Raw genomic sequence first — 18,239 nt, 5'->3', positions numbered from 1 at the left:
TGCTGCTTCATATGTGGCCCATGGAGGGTTGGCTCAGTGGCAGTTCCTGTCTCCCAACAGGGGTCTCTTTGGGGCATCTCTCTCACCTGAGGCCAGCTTGGGTCAGGTGGGCAGCAAGACCAACCAGTCACAGCTCCATCTATACAATTACCTAATGTCCTAAAGGTTTTTATCCCCATGACAAAGAGGTAGATACTCACCTCATTTCCTCCTGAACAGGGACACAGTACCTGGGAAGCTTCTCAGTGGTGGAGCCATTGTTTTTTATACCAACACTTAACCTTAAGTTGGAATGGACTCAATTTGTTATTTCTACTCTAACTTGGAAAGTAGGAATCAAAAAACACTGTTGGGAAGTGTTTCAGTTGACTTTACCAGTGGAGAACACCGAGTTGTGCTCCTCACAGCCACATCCCAAGACTTCCTCCTACGTCTCAGGCTGCAGACTGCATTCCAGCCTCTTCACCCTCCCCTCCAGTGGTTCTCAACCCAGCATGCTGTTTAGAGTTTACACACACAGGATACACATTCTCTCCCTCCCTATACTTAGGCCCCATTCCAGACCAGTTAAGTCAGAATCTCAGGGTTGGGGTACCTGGGCTTCGTATTTTTTACAAGCTCCCCAAATGCTTCTCATGTGCAGCCAGGGTGAGAATTACCACTCTTACCACTGGATGTACACCTCATTTAGTGATCGCATCCACTCAGTCGGGATGCAGTTGACACTCAGAAAACAAAATTCCTGGTTCCACCCAGATCTTCCCCTACATTTTGGATTGGACATCTGCCTACTGGACTCTTCTTCAGAAGCAGCCCACAGGCACCTGGTCATAACAGAACCAACTGTCTTCCTTCCTAGATTTGCTCCTCTCACTGCACTTCTGAAGTAGAATAAAAGATACTGCACAAGCCAGAAGCCTGGCTGGCATCCTTGACCTCTTCCTGCCCCTTCTCTCTGCCTGCTCAGGATCCCTCAAGTATGCTGCCTTATCATGTGCCTGCCAGCCAGTCTCCCTCCTTCAGTTTCACTCTAGACCACCTTCTGTGTATCTGTCCCTTTAGGTTCGGATCCCAACTCTTTCAGGTACACAGAGCCCTGTGAAATGCTCCCTAGCAGTTCTCCCACCTGGCTGCCTACCTTGGGTATCACAACACTTAAAACCCTACCATTTGTCCTGGGATTCTGGCCTCATTGTCTTGTTTTTGTACCGGGACTTGAACCCTGGGGCCCTTTAGTACTATATTCCCAATCCTTTTTATTATTTTGAGAGCAGATCTCACTGTGTTGCTGAAGGTCTTACTAAGTTGCTGAAGGTCAGCCTTGAACTTGCTATCCTCCTGCTTCAACCTCACTAGGATTACAGGTGTGCTTCACCATGCCCAGCTCCTCCTTGCCTTTTCATGTGCGGCTCCAACTCTCCACCTCCCACCACTTTCACCCACTCAGCTCAGTCATCCCAAGGCTCAACACAATGGTCCCTCTCCTAGAAAGGACAGTTAGACATTCTAACTGTACTCACCTTTGTCATGGCCCTCTGAAGAGTCTACAGCACCTGTCACACCCACGCACCTAGAAGCTCCTTTAAGAGGGACTGTCTTGTTTCTCTTTATTCTCTGCAAATAGTCAACAATTGAAAAGTGTTTGTGAATAGAACAGTGGTCATTTCAGAATTTCTATACAGGAAGCACTTAAGGGTAGCAGTCAGAAAGGGTCAAGGAAATTTACCTTGAAACTACATCTTCAATTGACATTTAATGTTTTTATTTAGTATTCTGAGTTACAAATTCTGAAAAATGATTCTGAAAAATTTGTTCATACTTATACAAAATTGAGAGAAAATTAGCTTTCCACATGGAAGAATATTATATTAACTTATTTGGAGAGCACTAACACATTCCCTTCTCCCCAAACCTCATAGGAAGGGAGGAATCGAGAGAGAAAGGGATGTAGGGAAAAGCAGATTGAAGGATGGATCATGAACTGCTTTGGAATTACAATATTATTTGTGTTTTTAGTGGTCAATAAAGTGCTGGTATTAGAGCATTAGTCGCTGCCCTCCTAATACCTTCCCCATAAGCTAGTCTGCTTCATAATTTGTGTAAGTTATTGTTTTCTGTAAAAGAAATTATTTTTTTACTTTTAAATACCAGTATCACCTATAAATTATATTCTGTTTATTATATACAAAGTGTTATGGGTAACTATTATTCAGTATGGATTTCTTAAACATCACTCATCATCGAGGATCCACATGATCCTGTTCTCTTCCTTCGTTAGTTACCTTATTTTTGGAGTTCTGGAAGCGGCGCCAGGCAGAACTTGAGTATGAATGGGACACTGTTGAGTTACAGCAGGAAGAACAACCCCGGCCAGAATACGAAGCACAGTGTACTCACGTGGTAATAAACGAGATTACCCAGGTAAGGGCGATGCCGTTTAAATGCAGTTTAGTCTGTTTACTGCAGTGGCTGTGCACTGGAATCACCTGAGGAGTTTTAAAAATATTGATGCCCGAGTTGTATCACCACATACTCTGGCGGTACTTAGTAGCCTGAGTGTGTTCGAGATTTTTTTTTTTTTTTTTTGAAGCTCCTATAATTGATTCTGATGCTCAGCCCGGATGAAGATACTTGAAACAGTGAATATAGGGGACAAATATTGTCCTTTCTTTTGTAATAAAGTTTAAAATGCCAGAAGGAAATTAGACTGTGACAGGAAAGGTGCTTTGGATTTGATAGTTGTTTCTCATTTTTTCACATGCACTTCATTATAGTCCTTTATTCATCCTAAATTAGCCACCCCTTCATCTTGCACTAAGCCTTAGTTTCTACTCCACCTTCTGGTCGGGACATGCACAGAAAAAAGGATGAATGAGGAAGAGAAACATTAATTGAGGTTCAACCATGTCCGGTCCCTTGCTAGGCATTTTATATCATTGGCGAGGTAGATTCGCTACTATCACTACTGCTGCAGAGATAAAAAATAAAACTATAGATCTCTCTGTATATATGCCAAAGCTCTTGGAAAGTGATTTGAGTCTTCTGCATTATTGCTTCTTTCCATCAACACAGGAAGTTTAGAGCTTATTGTGCTTGCAGTCATCAGCATTAGGACAGTAGGTTCAGAATACAAATAGCTCTTGGTAAGAAAATGCTTTCACCAAGAGCAGCTGAGAACATCCAACTATAGATTTCATAAATTGAATCAGAGATTTACAGAATGTTGGCACTAAAAGGGACTGGAGGGAGCAGTTCAACCTCCTCATAAGTGGGAAAAAAATGAGGTTCAGTTATGAATAGAAGGTGACATTTGTCTCTTACAATGTAACAAGCTTCAAATAATCCCTGTTATGAATAGTTACTGCCGTTTACAAGAGAAGACGGACGGGTCAAAGCATGTATTGAAAGATTATATATTCAGAAAGGAAAGCTGATACTTAGACAAAATTAGATGTTCATAAAGTGGATGCTGAAAAATACTAATGACAATGTGGTCATTTAAACCTATCAATTTTATATTTAAAGTCACCAACAATATAACAAGTCAAATTTCCACTGAAATGTTGCTTGTTAAGAAATTGCAATTGAAACTTCTCTTTCCTCTATATTTCTTCCTCATTTTATTTTTGTTGTCAGTGTATCCTGCACTGGTTTAGAGAGGCTATGGTCCAGTGGTGAAGTCTCAGGCATGAGACTGCCTGAATCCTGGCATGAACACAGCAACTTGCTAGTTGGGTGATCTGGGACAAATTACTAAACTTCTCTGTACCTAAGTTTCCTCATCTATAAAATGGGGATAATAGAGTTACTTCTGTATCACTGTGGTAAGAAGCAATCGAGTTTATGTGTAAAACCCACTTTAAATAGTATCTAGCACAGAGTGCACACCATGTGAGTATTTGCAGCTATTATACTGTTGGTACTTTTATAATCCAGGTAAATCATGAAGAATATTGATTTCTTAAGAATCTAAATTTATTCTTATCAAGTATAAAATGGAGAGTTTGCGACTGTGGCTCAGTGTAAAGCACTTGCCTAGCACATGTGAGGCACCAGGTTCAATCCTCAGCACCACATAAAAATAAATAATATACGGGTATTGTGTCCATCTCCAACTAAAAAAAAGTTTTTGTAAGTATAAAATGGAAACTCTCTAAAAATTCATATTAATATATAAAGCTCAACCAAGAAACACTGGATACCTAGTATTTAGAGATACTTTTTTTTTTTTTCCCCCTGGGCTCTGTGCTGTCAGTCATTTTCAAAATCCAAGACAAGCCCAGCAATGTCAGCTTTACGGGTTGGCACTGACAGGTGCCTAGATTCCTAAGTACAGGTCATGGCAGGAAAGCAGTTTATTACTCATGCTTACGTTTTCCAAACACGGTTATAAAAATAAACACTGCACATGCCTTGTTGTGTGTCTGTTTGAAATTATTAACAAAAAATGTTCAATCATGAATAGACAATGCTTATGAATCAATTTATTTAAAAAAATTAAGATTTACCAACAGATTTGGGGAAAAGTAATTGTATTAGAGTAATCCCCTTAACTTTTTTCTTCCTTAGGAAGAAGAGCGTATTCCTTTCACTGCCTGGGGAAAGTGTATAAGGATAACCCTCTGTGCAAGTGCTGTCCTTTTCTGGGTAAGAATTTGTCTCTCACACACACAATTTTTTTGAGTAATTTATTACATAACACACTTTTCAGTGTCTAATATTAAATATCAAGGAAACTAAAGCCTAGAAACTATATGGCCTCATGGAGATACTTGTAGGGACAGCTTAGCTAGGTTCTTCTAGTTCCTCCTTCCTCATTTGTTTAAATCAGGCCAGTGGTTCAGTATTTTCCAGTTTCTAGTAAAGAGACCAAATGGGAGGCATTAAGAATTCTGACTTTCAATGTCAACAACTAAAATAAAATGTTGAGGGATATCCTTAGCAGAAAGAGAATGGGAACTTAAAAAAAAAAAAACTACTGGAAGACATGAAAGAAGTCTTAAAAAATAATTTTAGATGAAAGGACAGTGTTTCTATAATGCCAGAACTTATTAAATTAGTTTTGGATTTATTATTCATAAAAACATACTAGTAATATAATTTAGTGGGAGTTTTATTGGCTCAAGAAAAGCAGATTAGAGGATAGGACATGAAGCCCAAAAATAGGTTCTGGTATCAGTAATTTAATATATCAGAAGGGAGACATTATAAATCCATGGGATAAGTAGAGATCATGCAATAAATGGTAATAGAATACTTGTTAACTATTGGAGGAAGGTTAAAGCCATATCTTGAACCACACACTATAATAAGTTCCCAAAACACTTTTTAAAAGTGTTAAACCATAGTTAGAAATAAATACTTAAAATATAAAGAAGTTTTAGAGGAAAATATCTAAATATTTTCATACAAATTTCAACAAAACACCAGAAGAAATATTTGTGAAGGGGCACAGTGTTAATACCTCTAATACACAGAATCCAGAGAACACACAAATCTAGTAGCAAAAGAGAGAACATTGATTATTTTCTTTAGTAACTACATTATTAAAACCCAATAGTAATTAAATCAGTACACATTAAAATGAGATACAATATTTTGCCTCTCAAACAAGGCTAAGAGTCTGTAAGGATAATGTGCAGAATCACTCACTCTTATGTTGGGGTCCTGGGTTTTACATTGCTTCAGCCTTCCTAGTAAGCTGTGAGGCCATCCGTATCAAGAGTCCCCAGAATATTCATACTTCAATTCACTAATTTAGGATTTTAGAAACTTGTAATCAATACTTCAAAATGGCAAGTAAAGTAAGATTTCTTCGGACATCTATCACAACATTTTATACACACATTCACACATGAATATATATCTCAACCAGGTGTCCTACCTTCAAACCCACCATATAGAATATTGTACAGTCATGTAAAAGCACACTCATGGAAATATTTTATGATACATCATAAACCATAGGCATTTTTATAATTTTGAACAAAGGATAAAATATGTAAAGTGGTTTGAATTATGCCCATGTGAAGAGTAGGTGAATTTTCCTATTTTTCTTTGTTTTTATAGTTAAGTCTTTCAATTGTATGTGACAAAAATCAAATCTCTAGCTGGTTTAAACAAAACAAAATGGGGGAAGGTGGGATTCATTGGTTCTCGAGCTGAAAATTCCAAGTTGGAAGTGTGGCTTTAGTCAGGGGAGCTACTTCTGCCCAAATAGCATCAAAGTCTATGTTCTGTCTTCCTTCTGTCTCAGGTGACTTGCCAGTGTGCTGGGTCAGGGTACCGCCTTATGGTGGCAAGATGACTGCAGCACCATCCTATAGTCACTCCCTGTACTGTACCCTGCAGGTGAAAGCAGCCTCCCTCTGTTACTGACTACATTGTGACATGATTTACTTGGTCCTGAAGTTTCCATTCTCTGTGTCTTTTCTTTTTGGGAACATGCCTCATGAGCAGACATGATTCTGGAATCTATCCAATAAAACAGATGTGTGGAAAACAGTTTAAAGATACACAGTATTAGACATTGTTGGAAAGGTATCAAGTGAGGAGAAAATTCATGGGGCCTTTAATGTACATTATTCAGTGACCAGAGAAAATCAGCTTACTGAGAAGGCAAAATGCTTTTACGTACAAAGTATGATTCAGATACCTGCATGGATGCTGGACTAAGTCAGAAATGCAGAGCAGCAGTGAAAAAAATCTGTGGCAATGCAGCCGTGAACAACTGCCAGTTTGAAACCCGACTAGGGAAAGCCCAAGGAGCTTTTGTCGGCAGACACAGTTCATGCAGGGCACCTCTGGGCCAGCTTCATGGCCTGTCCAGAACCTCCCTTGATTCTATGTTTAAAACAGAAGATAGTACCTGCTTACCTTTGAGCTGGTGACAGGTTCTCTGTTGGAAGAAATCACATCTTCTTAATGGAGTATTACTAGCAAAACCCCACAAATTTCTAACTTAAGTCATTAATTATAGAAGATTTTTTTTATATTTTTTAGTTGTAGTTGGATATAATACCTTTCATTTATTTATTTTTGTGTGAGGATCAAACCCAAGGCCTCACATGTACTAGGTGAGCGCTCTACCGCTGAGTCACAACCCCAACCCCAGAAGGGATGTTTTCACTGGTTCTATGATCAGACACTTTTTCCTTCTACCTTAACATGCCACTAGTTATTCCAATTTTATGCTGTCTGATGAGAACACTCTTTTTAATAGACTTTTTTCTAGAGCAATTTTTAGGTTTATAGAAAATTATGTAGAAAGTACAGCAAGTTCTCATATCCCCTTTCACTCCTGTGCACATTCCCCTGTTAACATATTTTTTTGGAGGGGTACCAGGGATTGAACTCAGGGGCACTCAACCATTGAGCCATATCCCCAGCCCTATTTTGTATTTATTTAGAGACAGGTTCTCACTGAGTTGCATACACCTCACTGTTGCTGAGGCTGGCTTTGTACTTGCGATTCTCCTGTCCCAGCCTCCTTAACCGCTGGGATTATAGGGGTGCGCTATCACGCCCAGCCCCTGTTAACATCTTATATGTGGGTGTACTCACTTTCTATGTTCATCATTCTTTTCCCTTTCTCATGCCCTACTTTCCTCCACTTGTGGCACTTGTGAGATTTATTTCACTTTACGCAAGTACCTTGTAAATAATATGCCAGTTTTTAACAGTAAAAATCTGATCACTGGTGAGTCTCACGCTGCTGTTTTTTGTGCTTTCAGATCCTGTTGATCATCGCTTCGGTTATTGGAATCATTGTCTATCGGCTCTCAGTGTTTATTGTATTTTCTGCAAAACTTCCCAGTGCTATCAATGGGACAGACCCAATCCAGAAGTACCTGACTCCACAGACAGCCACGTCCGTCACTGCGTCCATCATCAGCTTTATCATCATCATGATTCTGAACACCATATATGAAAAAGTGGCCATCATGATTACTAATTTTGGTAAGGTCCTACCGTAGCTCAGGCAATTTTTGAGACATTTTTAGAACCTTGCTAAAAGTAGAGACTAAATCTCTTATCCATTTCAATTCTTGGAGGTTACAATTTTTAGAAAATTTCAAGCATAAACATTTTCTCTAGCCTGTATGGGAAAAGAATTATCAACGGCTTTGTATTAGTAAGAGAGACAAAGCAAAGACAGTATAATGATACTGTCCAAGCTCTGTGTAAACAGATCAGTGCTGAATAATATTTTCAATTACATTAGATCATGTACTCTATTGTTGAAAGTAAATAGTCTCTTTATTGCAAATAAGTAGAATAAGGTCATGGTCCCAGTGGCAAATACGCTCATTGTGCAGAGGACAAGCAATCGCACTGCTGCCGTCTTCTCCCGTGCTGTTCATATTAATATAATGCTTGGCATTTTGAAATAAGTGTTTCTTCCCCCTGGCTGTATCCCAGGCAGCTGCTTAGTGGTCAGAGTTGAGTGCTTTCCACACCCTGTATACATCTGGGTCCTTCTCTGTTCTTAGATGACTACTTAGTCCATTCAATCAGACTGATGTAGATTCCAAACTAGAAGGATGACCTGTTTTGTGTTCCCCACATGCCCCTTGTTTTGTGGTTGTGTTCAGCAGACCTACCTTACAGCAATTCAGGAAGACAAAAGATTATTACTCAGCAGGCAATTAAAAAGTAATGTTCTATTAGTTTACAGCTGAGATAGTCCTCATCCATTTGATAACATAGTACTTGTGAATTTTAAGAAATCATTGAAAAAAAAAAGCTGATGTGTACGTACACACACACACATTTTGTCACGTGAGATATTGCATTCTGTGGTGAGAACTCTTCTAACAATGTGTAAACTTGGAATTAACACGGTGGCTATATTAAGGAATTGAAAACAGCTTAAATGAAAACAGTGTGAATTGTATTTTTTCCCCCAACATGTTAACTCATGTATGAGTGTTTTGGATTAGAGTTTCAAAGCTGTTCACAATTTTAAAATCTCTTTTCTGTTTTGTTTTAACGACAGAACTCCCAAGGACTCAGACTGATTATGAGAACAGCCTAACCATGAAGATGTTCTTATTCCAGTTTGTCAACTACTATTCTTCATGCTTCTACATAGCATTCTTTAAGGGGAAATTCGTAGGCTACCCAGGAGACCCAGTGTATTGGCTGGGAAAGTACAGAAATGAAGAGGTATGAAAATAGAATTGTATTCTTTTTACAGTTTAAGCTGCTTCATGTTTTGTTACCTAAAAACAATTTCCTCGTTGTTTTTATAATATATATATTTTTTAGTTGCAGATGATCACAGTACCTTGATTTTATTCATCTTTATGTGGTACTGAGGATCAAACCCAGGGATCAAACACATGTGCTAGGCAAGCGCTCTACCACTGAACTAAAACCCAAGCTCTCCTCCTTGTTTCCTTTTCTTTAAAGATGTTTTTAGCCTACACAGAATATCAGAAAAATAAAATTACTGATTATAGATGGGTTTAACTGGGAATATAATCTAAATGAGATTCTTTTTAACATTCCAGTGTGACCCAGGTGGCTGTCTCCTTGAACTAACTACTCAACTGATAATAATCATGGGTGGAAAAGCAATCTGGAATAACATACAAGAAGTCTTGCTTCCGTGAGTATCAGATAGTGTCGCTTCTTGGGTAACAGGCAGAAGGTCTGTCAGCCCACCTGATGAAATAATTTACCTACACAGTCACATAGCTGCATGTCCACCTCTCAAATGGATTAGAATCTATTATTAAAGGTCTTTGGGCAGGATAGTCCAACAGTTCATATGTATCAAAAATGTTTGATAAGTATGTAAAACTTTCTTCCTTGTTTAAGAAACTGTCAGAGAGGCTGCGATTAGTCAGCCACAGAGCGAAGCCCTTCCTTAGAATGTGAACTACGCATTACCCCACCTTTTCACAGCAGCCTCCTCCCTTCCCTTTATGTATGTTTTAAAGTCATTAAATAGTGATTTGTTGAATTATTAGCGCCAGTAGAATGCTTTATATTTTTCTCACTTAATTTTTAAACTATTCTTATTTTATCTTCCTTTTGCAGTGAAAATTTATAGCTTAAAGAGATTAAATATTTTACCCAAGTTCACAGGGGCAATAAGAAGTTACTATAGGATTCCATACCAGGACACTATGTCTGCAAATTCTTGTGCTTTCAAAGAGTTCAGGGCTGGGGTGTAGCTCTGTGGTTGAGGGCCTGCCTGCTATACCTGAAGCTCTGGGTTCAACCCCCAGGACATCAAAAAATAAACAAGTTCTCTTTTGTCTTCCTAAGGCACAGGGATACACCTATAATGCTTTAAGAGATAATTGTTCAAAATAATAACCACAAAGGTTTTGACTTAACTGGTTGTTTCCCCCCCCCCTCAAGAAAATGAGAACAAGCTATAGCTATACTGAAGACCTTAGCACAAATCGTACTGTCCTAAATTTTCACTGAAGTGCCATCTGCATTCTCTGAGAACTTCAGGGAGCCTGTTCTATTCATTTCCTTTTGCTGCTGCAATGGATTGCCACAAAATTGATTAAAATGACATAAAGTTATTATAGTCTGGGAAGTCAGCCGTCTAAGCTAAAATCAAGGTGTTGCTAGGGATGTTTCCTACCAAAGTCTCAGGTGAATCTCTTTCTCTGCCTTTTCTAGATTCCAGAGGCTACCCATATCTCTTGGCTTGTGACCTCTTTTCTCCATCCACAAAGCCAGCAGTGTTTCCCGTCTATCCTATTCCCCTTTCTCTCTCTTTTAATGACCCTTGTGATTATATTGGATCCCCAGGATCATCTAGGATGATCTCCCTGTTCCTTAACCAGGGAACTTAACACATACATATATTCTATGGAATAGGAGGGTAACATCTTTGGGAGGACCATTATTCTCCCTGACACTTATTTTTCCAGGATAGTTTCTGCTCTTCTAAAACTTTAGATCTCTCTTCTGTCTTCCCTCCTGTGTATTGTACCTTTCTCTATTCCATGTCAACCCAAATGGAGAGTATGCCCAGCCCTCTCCCTAGTATCTCCCAAAAATCACTTCCAACAAGCATGCTTTACTGATGTTTGGAGAATGAAGGCAGAAACTCACACAACTTACATTTTGAAATTTAATAAACCTCCCCCTTTATTTTTTAATTATTTTTTGTTTGTTTTTCTTAGTTATACATGATGGTAAAATCTATTTTGATATATTTATACAAACATGGAATATACCTTATTCTAATTAGAATCCCAGTCTTATGGATGTACATGATGTTGAGATTCACTGTGGTGTATTCATATATGCACACAGGAAAGTTATGTCAGATTCATTCCACCCTCTTTCCTGTTCACATCTCCATCCCTTCCATTCATTTCCCTTTGCCTAATCCACTGAACGTCTACTCTTACCCCTCTTCCTTGTTGTTTGTTAGCATCCACAAATGAGAACATTTGCTTTTGGGGGACTGGATTATTTTACTTAGCATGATAGTCTCCAGATCCATCCACTCACCAACAAATGTCATAAACTCATTCTTATTGATGGCTAATATTCCATTGGGTTTATATACCATAATTTCTTTATGCATTCATCTATTTATAGGTATCTAGGTTGGTTCCACAGCTTAGCTATTGTAAATTGTGCTCCTGTAAACATTGGTGTGGCTGTGTCACTGTAGTATGCTGATTTTATCTCCTTTGAATAGATACCAAGGAGTGATGTAACTGGGTCAAGTGGTAGTTCCATTCCTAGATTTGAGGCATTTTCATACTGCTTTCCAGAATGGTTGCACCAATTTGCAGTCTCACTAGCAATGTATTAGTGTACTTTTCCCCACATCCTTGATAATTACCATTCTGATTAGAATAAGGTGAAATCTCAGAGATATTGAACACCTTTTTCATATATTTGTTGACTATTCATATGTTTTATTTTGAGAAGTATCTGTTTAGTTCCTTTGCCTATTTATTGATTGGTGTGTGTGTGAGTTAAGCTTGAGTGCTTTGCCACCTGTACCTCAGATAAGGTGTTAATTTTCAGGATATACAAAGATTTTCTCCCATTCTATAGTCTCTCTCTTCATGCTTTTGATTGTTTTGCTGAGAAGCAGCTTTTTAAAAATTCCTTATACCACTCTGCAACCAAGGTCTTAAATTTACCATACTTCTTTCTCCAGCCTCTCGTCATTCTGCTCTATCTCCCCATCACATTCAACTCCCTCTCCTGAACTTTCTTCCTTCTCCCCACTTCCCCCAGTCAGGTTTCCGTCCATCCTCCTGGGCAGTGCTAACTGACACTGGGTTTCAGTACATCCTTCTGGATTTCTTCCTCCACCATCTTCAGGGTGAACCTCCAGAGTCTTTCTCTAAACAAAAATATCTCACCTTCCCCTTCTCCCACCCCTTTCCCAGAAAGGGATTCTGGCTTTAGCTGTGAAATTAATATTTTATAATCCTACTGTGCAGAAAACAACCCTTACTTTCATTCAGTTAATATTCAGATTTTTCCAGATAAGTAAAAGTAGGTCGTGCACAAATAATACTATGTTTATTTTTATATTTATTTTCACATAGAAACAAAGGAAAGTCTTAACTTATTCTTACATTATTAAAAAGCATTTTCTAAGCCAAGCATATTAATTATTTAACCCCAAGTTTTGATAATTAATTGTTCAGTAGTGAACTATTCTCCAATTTGAAAATGTAGTGGGGAGGGTAGATTTCCTAAACTTAGTATTGAGAAATTCATACAAAATGAAACTTGTTCACAGGGGATGTTTTTTAAATAAGATGATTTATAGTCTGTACGGCCTGTTTATATTTTCATTTCAAGTAGGTCCATTGTTAAAAATTACAGTGACCTTTCTATATTTCTACTGCTGATCTAAAGAATTTCTTTAGTATGTTTTAAATGATCTCCTCCTTCGTTTAAAAGCTGGGAATGCCAAGTGTTAGCCAAATTAGAGAGGGGCTTCTCCTTACAATTGTTTGTACAAAATCCTAGCATGTCAACGATATAACAGTCATCCTTGCTTCCCAGGATTACACTCACCCCAAAAATAGACGTAAGGCTTTTCTTTCCTTTCTAAGTCAGCAGCTGTTTTCATGTCAAGTTAATATGTCAAAAGGAAAATAGTGAAATATATTTGACTAAGAAAATTGGAACCAGAGAAATAGCATATCTGGCACTGTGGCCACGTTCCCTATGGGGTCTCTCATACATAGACTGGACCTTGGCATTGAGCAGGCACTTGGCATGAACCATCAGATGGATAAGTGCCTCAAATGCTTCAGGTACAGAGCATCAGTAAACCACAGAACAAACTCGGAGCCCTTTGGCCTTCTAAGCACCACTTATTTGAGACATTCCTGGGAATTTGCTTTATTCTATACTTGGGAAAAAAAAAAAAGCTAGTACAATTCCTGTGTTAAGCAAATTACTCTGAAAATTTTTATGGTAACATGTTGAGGAAAATAATTAAACATCCAAAATGCATATGGCATTAGTGTCTTTTGATGTTTAGATAGTGGATGATTATAATTTTCTTCCTTTCCATATTTTCTACAGTAAGTATTCACCACTAATAAGAGAAATGAAACACAGGGAAAGGTATCCTTTTGCAAGATGTGATCTAGCTATAGGATGCTCCAGAGACATACAATCAGAGGAGGCTAAATGCAGGTAGCCTTCACTACCCATAGTTACCCTTTAAATTCAAGAACAGTGAACTCAGGCATGAAATAGATTCAGATAGTAAGGGATGCTTGTCTTTGAAGCTTAGTAAGGAACACTGTAGAATGTTCTAAGCAGAATAGGTAACTATGTTTAGTAGGTGGGTTAATTATGATAAAGTCCAAAAGAAAGCTATAATGTGCATCACATCTACATAAGTACTAAGTAAAGGGCAGATTATTATAATGAGGTTAGGCTAACATACATAGAAAATTTTTAAAGAAATTCTTTTGTAACCACTGCCCTACTTCTAAAAGCCTTATACCAGATCTTCTCCCCTCTGGCTATTTTTAAAAGTTCTGTAAGTGATTCTCATGTGTAGGTAGTCAAGATTGAAACACAGTATTAGAGATACAGTCCACTAGAAAACCCAGAAGACTCAGGGAAACAGTGGGTAGAAGCTTCTACAGATGAGTAGTTCAGCTTAACAAGAGGCTCAGAGTGTGTAGCTAGAAAAGAAAACTAGTTGGAAATACCTGTCATCTGATCCAGGATGAGTGGGGAGACAGAGCAGTAGGCATGAAAGCACCAGATGAGTTAGTAATGCAACAAGATAAAAGCTTCATCTGAATCCAAATGATGATGGATTTGGGGCCATACAGAGAAATATCTGCTTCTCTGGGGACATGGAGAAGACTCAGGAGACTGAGGTTGGAAGGGAGGGAGAGCAAAAAAATATGTCAATAAAAAAAAAATAACCTTGAGATTAGGTGTCATGAAGGATGGTGGGCATATGTGGATCTGAGAACTGGCTGTGTTACAAGGTCCCTGGGGTGGCTGTAAAACTGCAGATCCCGGGACGTGCCTCAGTTCCCTGGCTTTAGGTACAGGAAGCTGCACTGTTAGCAAGCATTCCACATCCCTCTTCTGAGTACTGAAATGAGAACCACTGGTCCAGGTGGCCATGCATACCCAAGCCAAGATTCCCAGTGATGGAGGCCAGATATTCAGTGGGCTTCAGCCAATGTGGCCTGTGATGGTCAACAGGAAATCCCATACAGGGGCCATGGGTGTGTTAGGAAATGTTTTAAAGCCTTAACCTGTTTTGAATCATTTAATCCTGACAGCAGCCCTGGACAATGTATGTTTTATCACCTTCCTTTTTTTTGTATATTTAAGTATGAATTATTTGTAGCAACATTCACATGAAATTAAATGGTGAATTTTATGTTATTTAAAATTCACACACAAAAATAAAATTCACCAGTTCTACATTTCAGTGGTATCAAGAACATTCACAAACTTATTGCAACCATCACCTCCATTTCTAAAGCATTTTCCTCACTCCAAAAGTAAATGTGGTACCTGCTCATTCCTCATCCCCCCCACCCAACCCCGACAGCCACTAATCTGCTTGCTGTCTTAATGGAGTTGCCTGGTCTACCATTTAGTACAAATGCAATCATACAATATGTGACTGGTTCATCTAGCTTCTTTCACCTAGAATAATCCTTTTGAGAATGGCATAGCATTACTTCATCCCTTTTCATGGCTGAATATTATTCCATCGAATCGGTGTTTAATTGGCCCACTCAGCCACTGATGAACATTTGGGTTGGTTCCACCTTTTGGCTATTGTGAATAGTGCTGCTAAGAATATTGATGTGTAAGTGTGTGTTTGAATAACTGTTCCGTTTTGGGGGAACCACCGTACTGATTGCATAGAATCACCACGGTACCTAGCAAGTCCACCCCTTTGTAAATACTCCAAGAACTGAGAACAAAGTGGCCACTCTATTTTATATTACACCAGAGGGGTGCAAGCATCTCACCAAACATGATGGAAGTATCACCTTATTTTCTTTTAACTTTACCAAAGTAAATATAGCTAGTAAGCGATGAATATGGGTTAAGATTCAGGATTATCCGAGTCAAATCCCTTCCACTTTCTTTAGCTCCCTATTGCCTCCATGATTTTAATCAATGAAATACAAATGGGGAAAGATTGTGAAGCCGGGGCCATGTTCCATGGCATAGCATCTCCCCTGAGGAGGGCCTGGGTAGTGTGCAGGCCGAGTTAGCGCTGGGATGGGTGGCAGTGGGAATCCCAGCACAGAGAGCACCTCAGTCCTGTCTTAGTCTGGCTCGTGTGTGTGAGCAGTGTGTACTCACGAGGAAGAGCATGATGGTCTGTGTGGTTTCTTGCAGCAACTTTTTATAGTCCCAAGAGGCCTCCGCTTTGTCAGAATTTGAAATTCACACAAACCTGTTGTTAAATCAGCCAAAGCTTAGCCAGATGTTCTATGTGTACTTGAAGTTGCTTCTTGTTACGGCGCCTCTTCTGATGAACTCCACAAGTCGACCACAAGCTGGCTGTGGCTGGAGGGGACAACGGTTCTTTATACTACGTGCACACCTCATTGTACTGTCAACTAAGATTTCCTTTCAGGGCAAATTGCCATTAAAGGGCTGGGATTGTGGCTCAGTGGTAAAGCGCGCGTCTAGCACATGCGAGGCTCTGGGTTTGATCCTCGGCACCACATAAAAATAACAAAGTTCATCGTGTATACCTACAACTAAAATAATATTTTTTTAAAAAAAAATTGCCATTAAAAGTGGGAAAGCGTTGATCTGGGCCACAAGGCTTTCAGAAAGAAAAACATGACATCTAAGAGGAAAGGCTCTGTGAGGGTGGACCCCTGTACTAGGCAGAGCTGCTTCTCCTAGCTCTGCCTATGACCTCAACGGGGCATTGCACTTCTCAGGTCCTTAAATTGTTCAGCTTACTGTGTAGTCCCATATTATCTAGTGAGAGCTATATCATCTAATGTCAATTTGTCACTTTTCTGCTTAGTGCCCTTCAGTGGCTCCCTACTTCCCTCAGAATTAAAACCATCCAAATGCTCACAGTGGAAATCTCTTAGACCCCGTTTCCCACTAACCTTGGACCACAGGAGCCTCCTCCGTGCTGTATTCCCAGGTGGGGGTCTGCTCCTGACTCTGGGTGTCTGCAGTCACTGTTTCTCTTTCAGGAAGCCCTTGCCTCTGCTGCTTTACCCTCCACCTCCCCCGTGTCCTTGTTCAAATATCACTCCGGCTATCCTCCACCACACCAGTCCTCCCTGGAAACAGTCCTGGTCCTGCTTTATTTTTCTCCATAGCACTTATTGCCAACTCACATATTCTGTCCATATTGGAAAGACCATTATGAATGAGAGGAAGTAAAAAACAAGAAAAAACTGAAGTTGATCAAATGAAGAAAAATATCTTTTTAAACCTTCCACGTGAAGACTCGGAGGAAAAGCAGGCAGTTACAATTTTGATAAATATTTGGGGAGTAGGAAGACAGAAATAAAAAGAAATATGATATTCAAACAAGAAATCAATTTCTTGGGAAGAATACATGTTCAGATTTCAAATTGCAGTGAAATACTTTTATGACCTTCATCTAATAACAATCTAATTATAATTGATCTCTTTGGCAGCTGGATCATGAATCTAATTGGACGGTACCACAGTGTTTCAGGATCAGAAAAGAAAACCCCACGATGGGAACAGGATTACCATCTGCAGCCCATGGGCAAGCTGGGATTATTTTATGAGTATCTTGAAATGAGTAAGTTGTTTATGAAGCTTTAAGTGATATAAAATACGTTGGAGCATGTTTTAAAGTCCAAAAACATCTGTTATAGAGCCAAATAATTATTTAGCATATTGAAATGAAGAGGAGTATGTTTTTCCTCTGCTTGGTAAAATTATGCAATCAGCTTTTTAAATAAGGTGGCTGTGTGTGTCTTTGTTAATATTTATGTTTGAAGATATAGATTATTACTATCCAATGAAACGGAGTATTCATTGAGGTCCTTCTTCACCATTAATTCTCAAAGCCCTCTAACCATGTTGTCTGAGAAACTCAGCAAATATCATTAGTTGTGGTCTGGCTTGGGCTGAAGTCCATGCAGGCACAGCTGATAGGATCAGAAATGTGTATTGGCTAAGTTCGAGGCCAGCCTCCACCTCTTGGCGAGGTCCTCAGCAAATTAGAAAAAGAAAAAGCTTATAGGAGCTTGCAGCTTCACCACAGAGAGGATTCCAGGTCCTCCTTTCATACCTGGCTCCTGTCTTGGACAGCATATCTATTTCAACTCAGTGGTTTCCACTTGGTTTCTTGATTGACCTCGGAAATGGAAAACCATTCTGCTGGTGTGGAATTAAGATTACTTTAGCACAGGCCCTCCCTTTTCTTTCCTGAAACTCTTTGCCTTTGAGTATTTTTGGTCTCAGTTTCTCAGGTTTAACCTAATTTTGAGTTCTCAGTTTCCTTTAAATGGATGCATGACACACATATCTAATAGATGGCTAACAATTTACATGTTTTGTATGTTTGCCCTTGCAGCTAACCACTGCATTGAATTGCAGGTTTTTTTAAAGCTAGGAGAATAGAAAAAGAGGCACAAAATTTTAGTTGACAGGCCTTGCATTTATGCATAGGAGTTTGTGTGTTGGCAAGGACACCCTTTTGTATTTCCTATTTACAAGTCTGCAGATCGAGGGTGGATTTTATTAAATCACATCCTATGTATAAAATA

General features: G+C 39.1%; 1 protein-coding gene across 2 annotated transcripts in view; it reads left to right on the top strand.

Annotated features, from left to right (window-relative positions):
- The window catches only part of Ano6 (anoctamin 6), a 192,331-nt gene that overhangs the window by 148,605 nt on the left and 25,487 nt on the right, over positions 1–18,239 (top strand). For both annotated transcript variants that reach the window (XM_026400643.2, XM_026400644.2), the window contains 6 exons: positions 2,279–2,421; positions 4,570–4,647; positions 7,734–7,959; positions 8,999–9,168; positions 9,516–9,613; positions 17,136–17,266. In XM_026400643.2, coding sequence (XP_026256428.1) covers positions 2,279–2,421; positions 4,570–4,647; positions 7,734–7,959; positions 8,999–9,168; positions 9,516–9,613; positions 17,136–17,266 — 846 coding nt within the window. The remainder of the gene's footprint in view (positions 1–2,278; positions 2,422–4,569; positions 4,648–7,733; positions 7,960–8,998; positions 9,169–9,515; positions 9,614–17,135; positions 17,267–18,239) is intronic.

The sequence above is a fragment of the Urocitellus parryii genome, chromosome 5 (assembly GCF_045843805.1).
Source record: "Urocitellus parryii isolate mUroPar1 chromosome 5, mUroPar1.hap1, whole genome shotgun sequence".
Classification (NCBI taxonomy): Eukaryota; Metazoa; Chordata; class Mammalia; order Rodentia; family Sciuridae; genus Urocitellus; species Urocitellus parryii.
The sequence above is the reverse complement of the archived record's forward strand: the minus strand, read 5'-3'. Positions and strand labels throughout refer to the sequence as shown.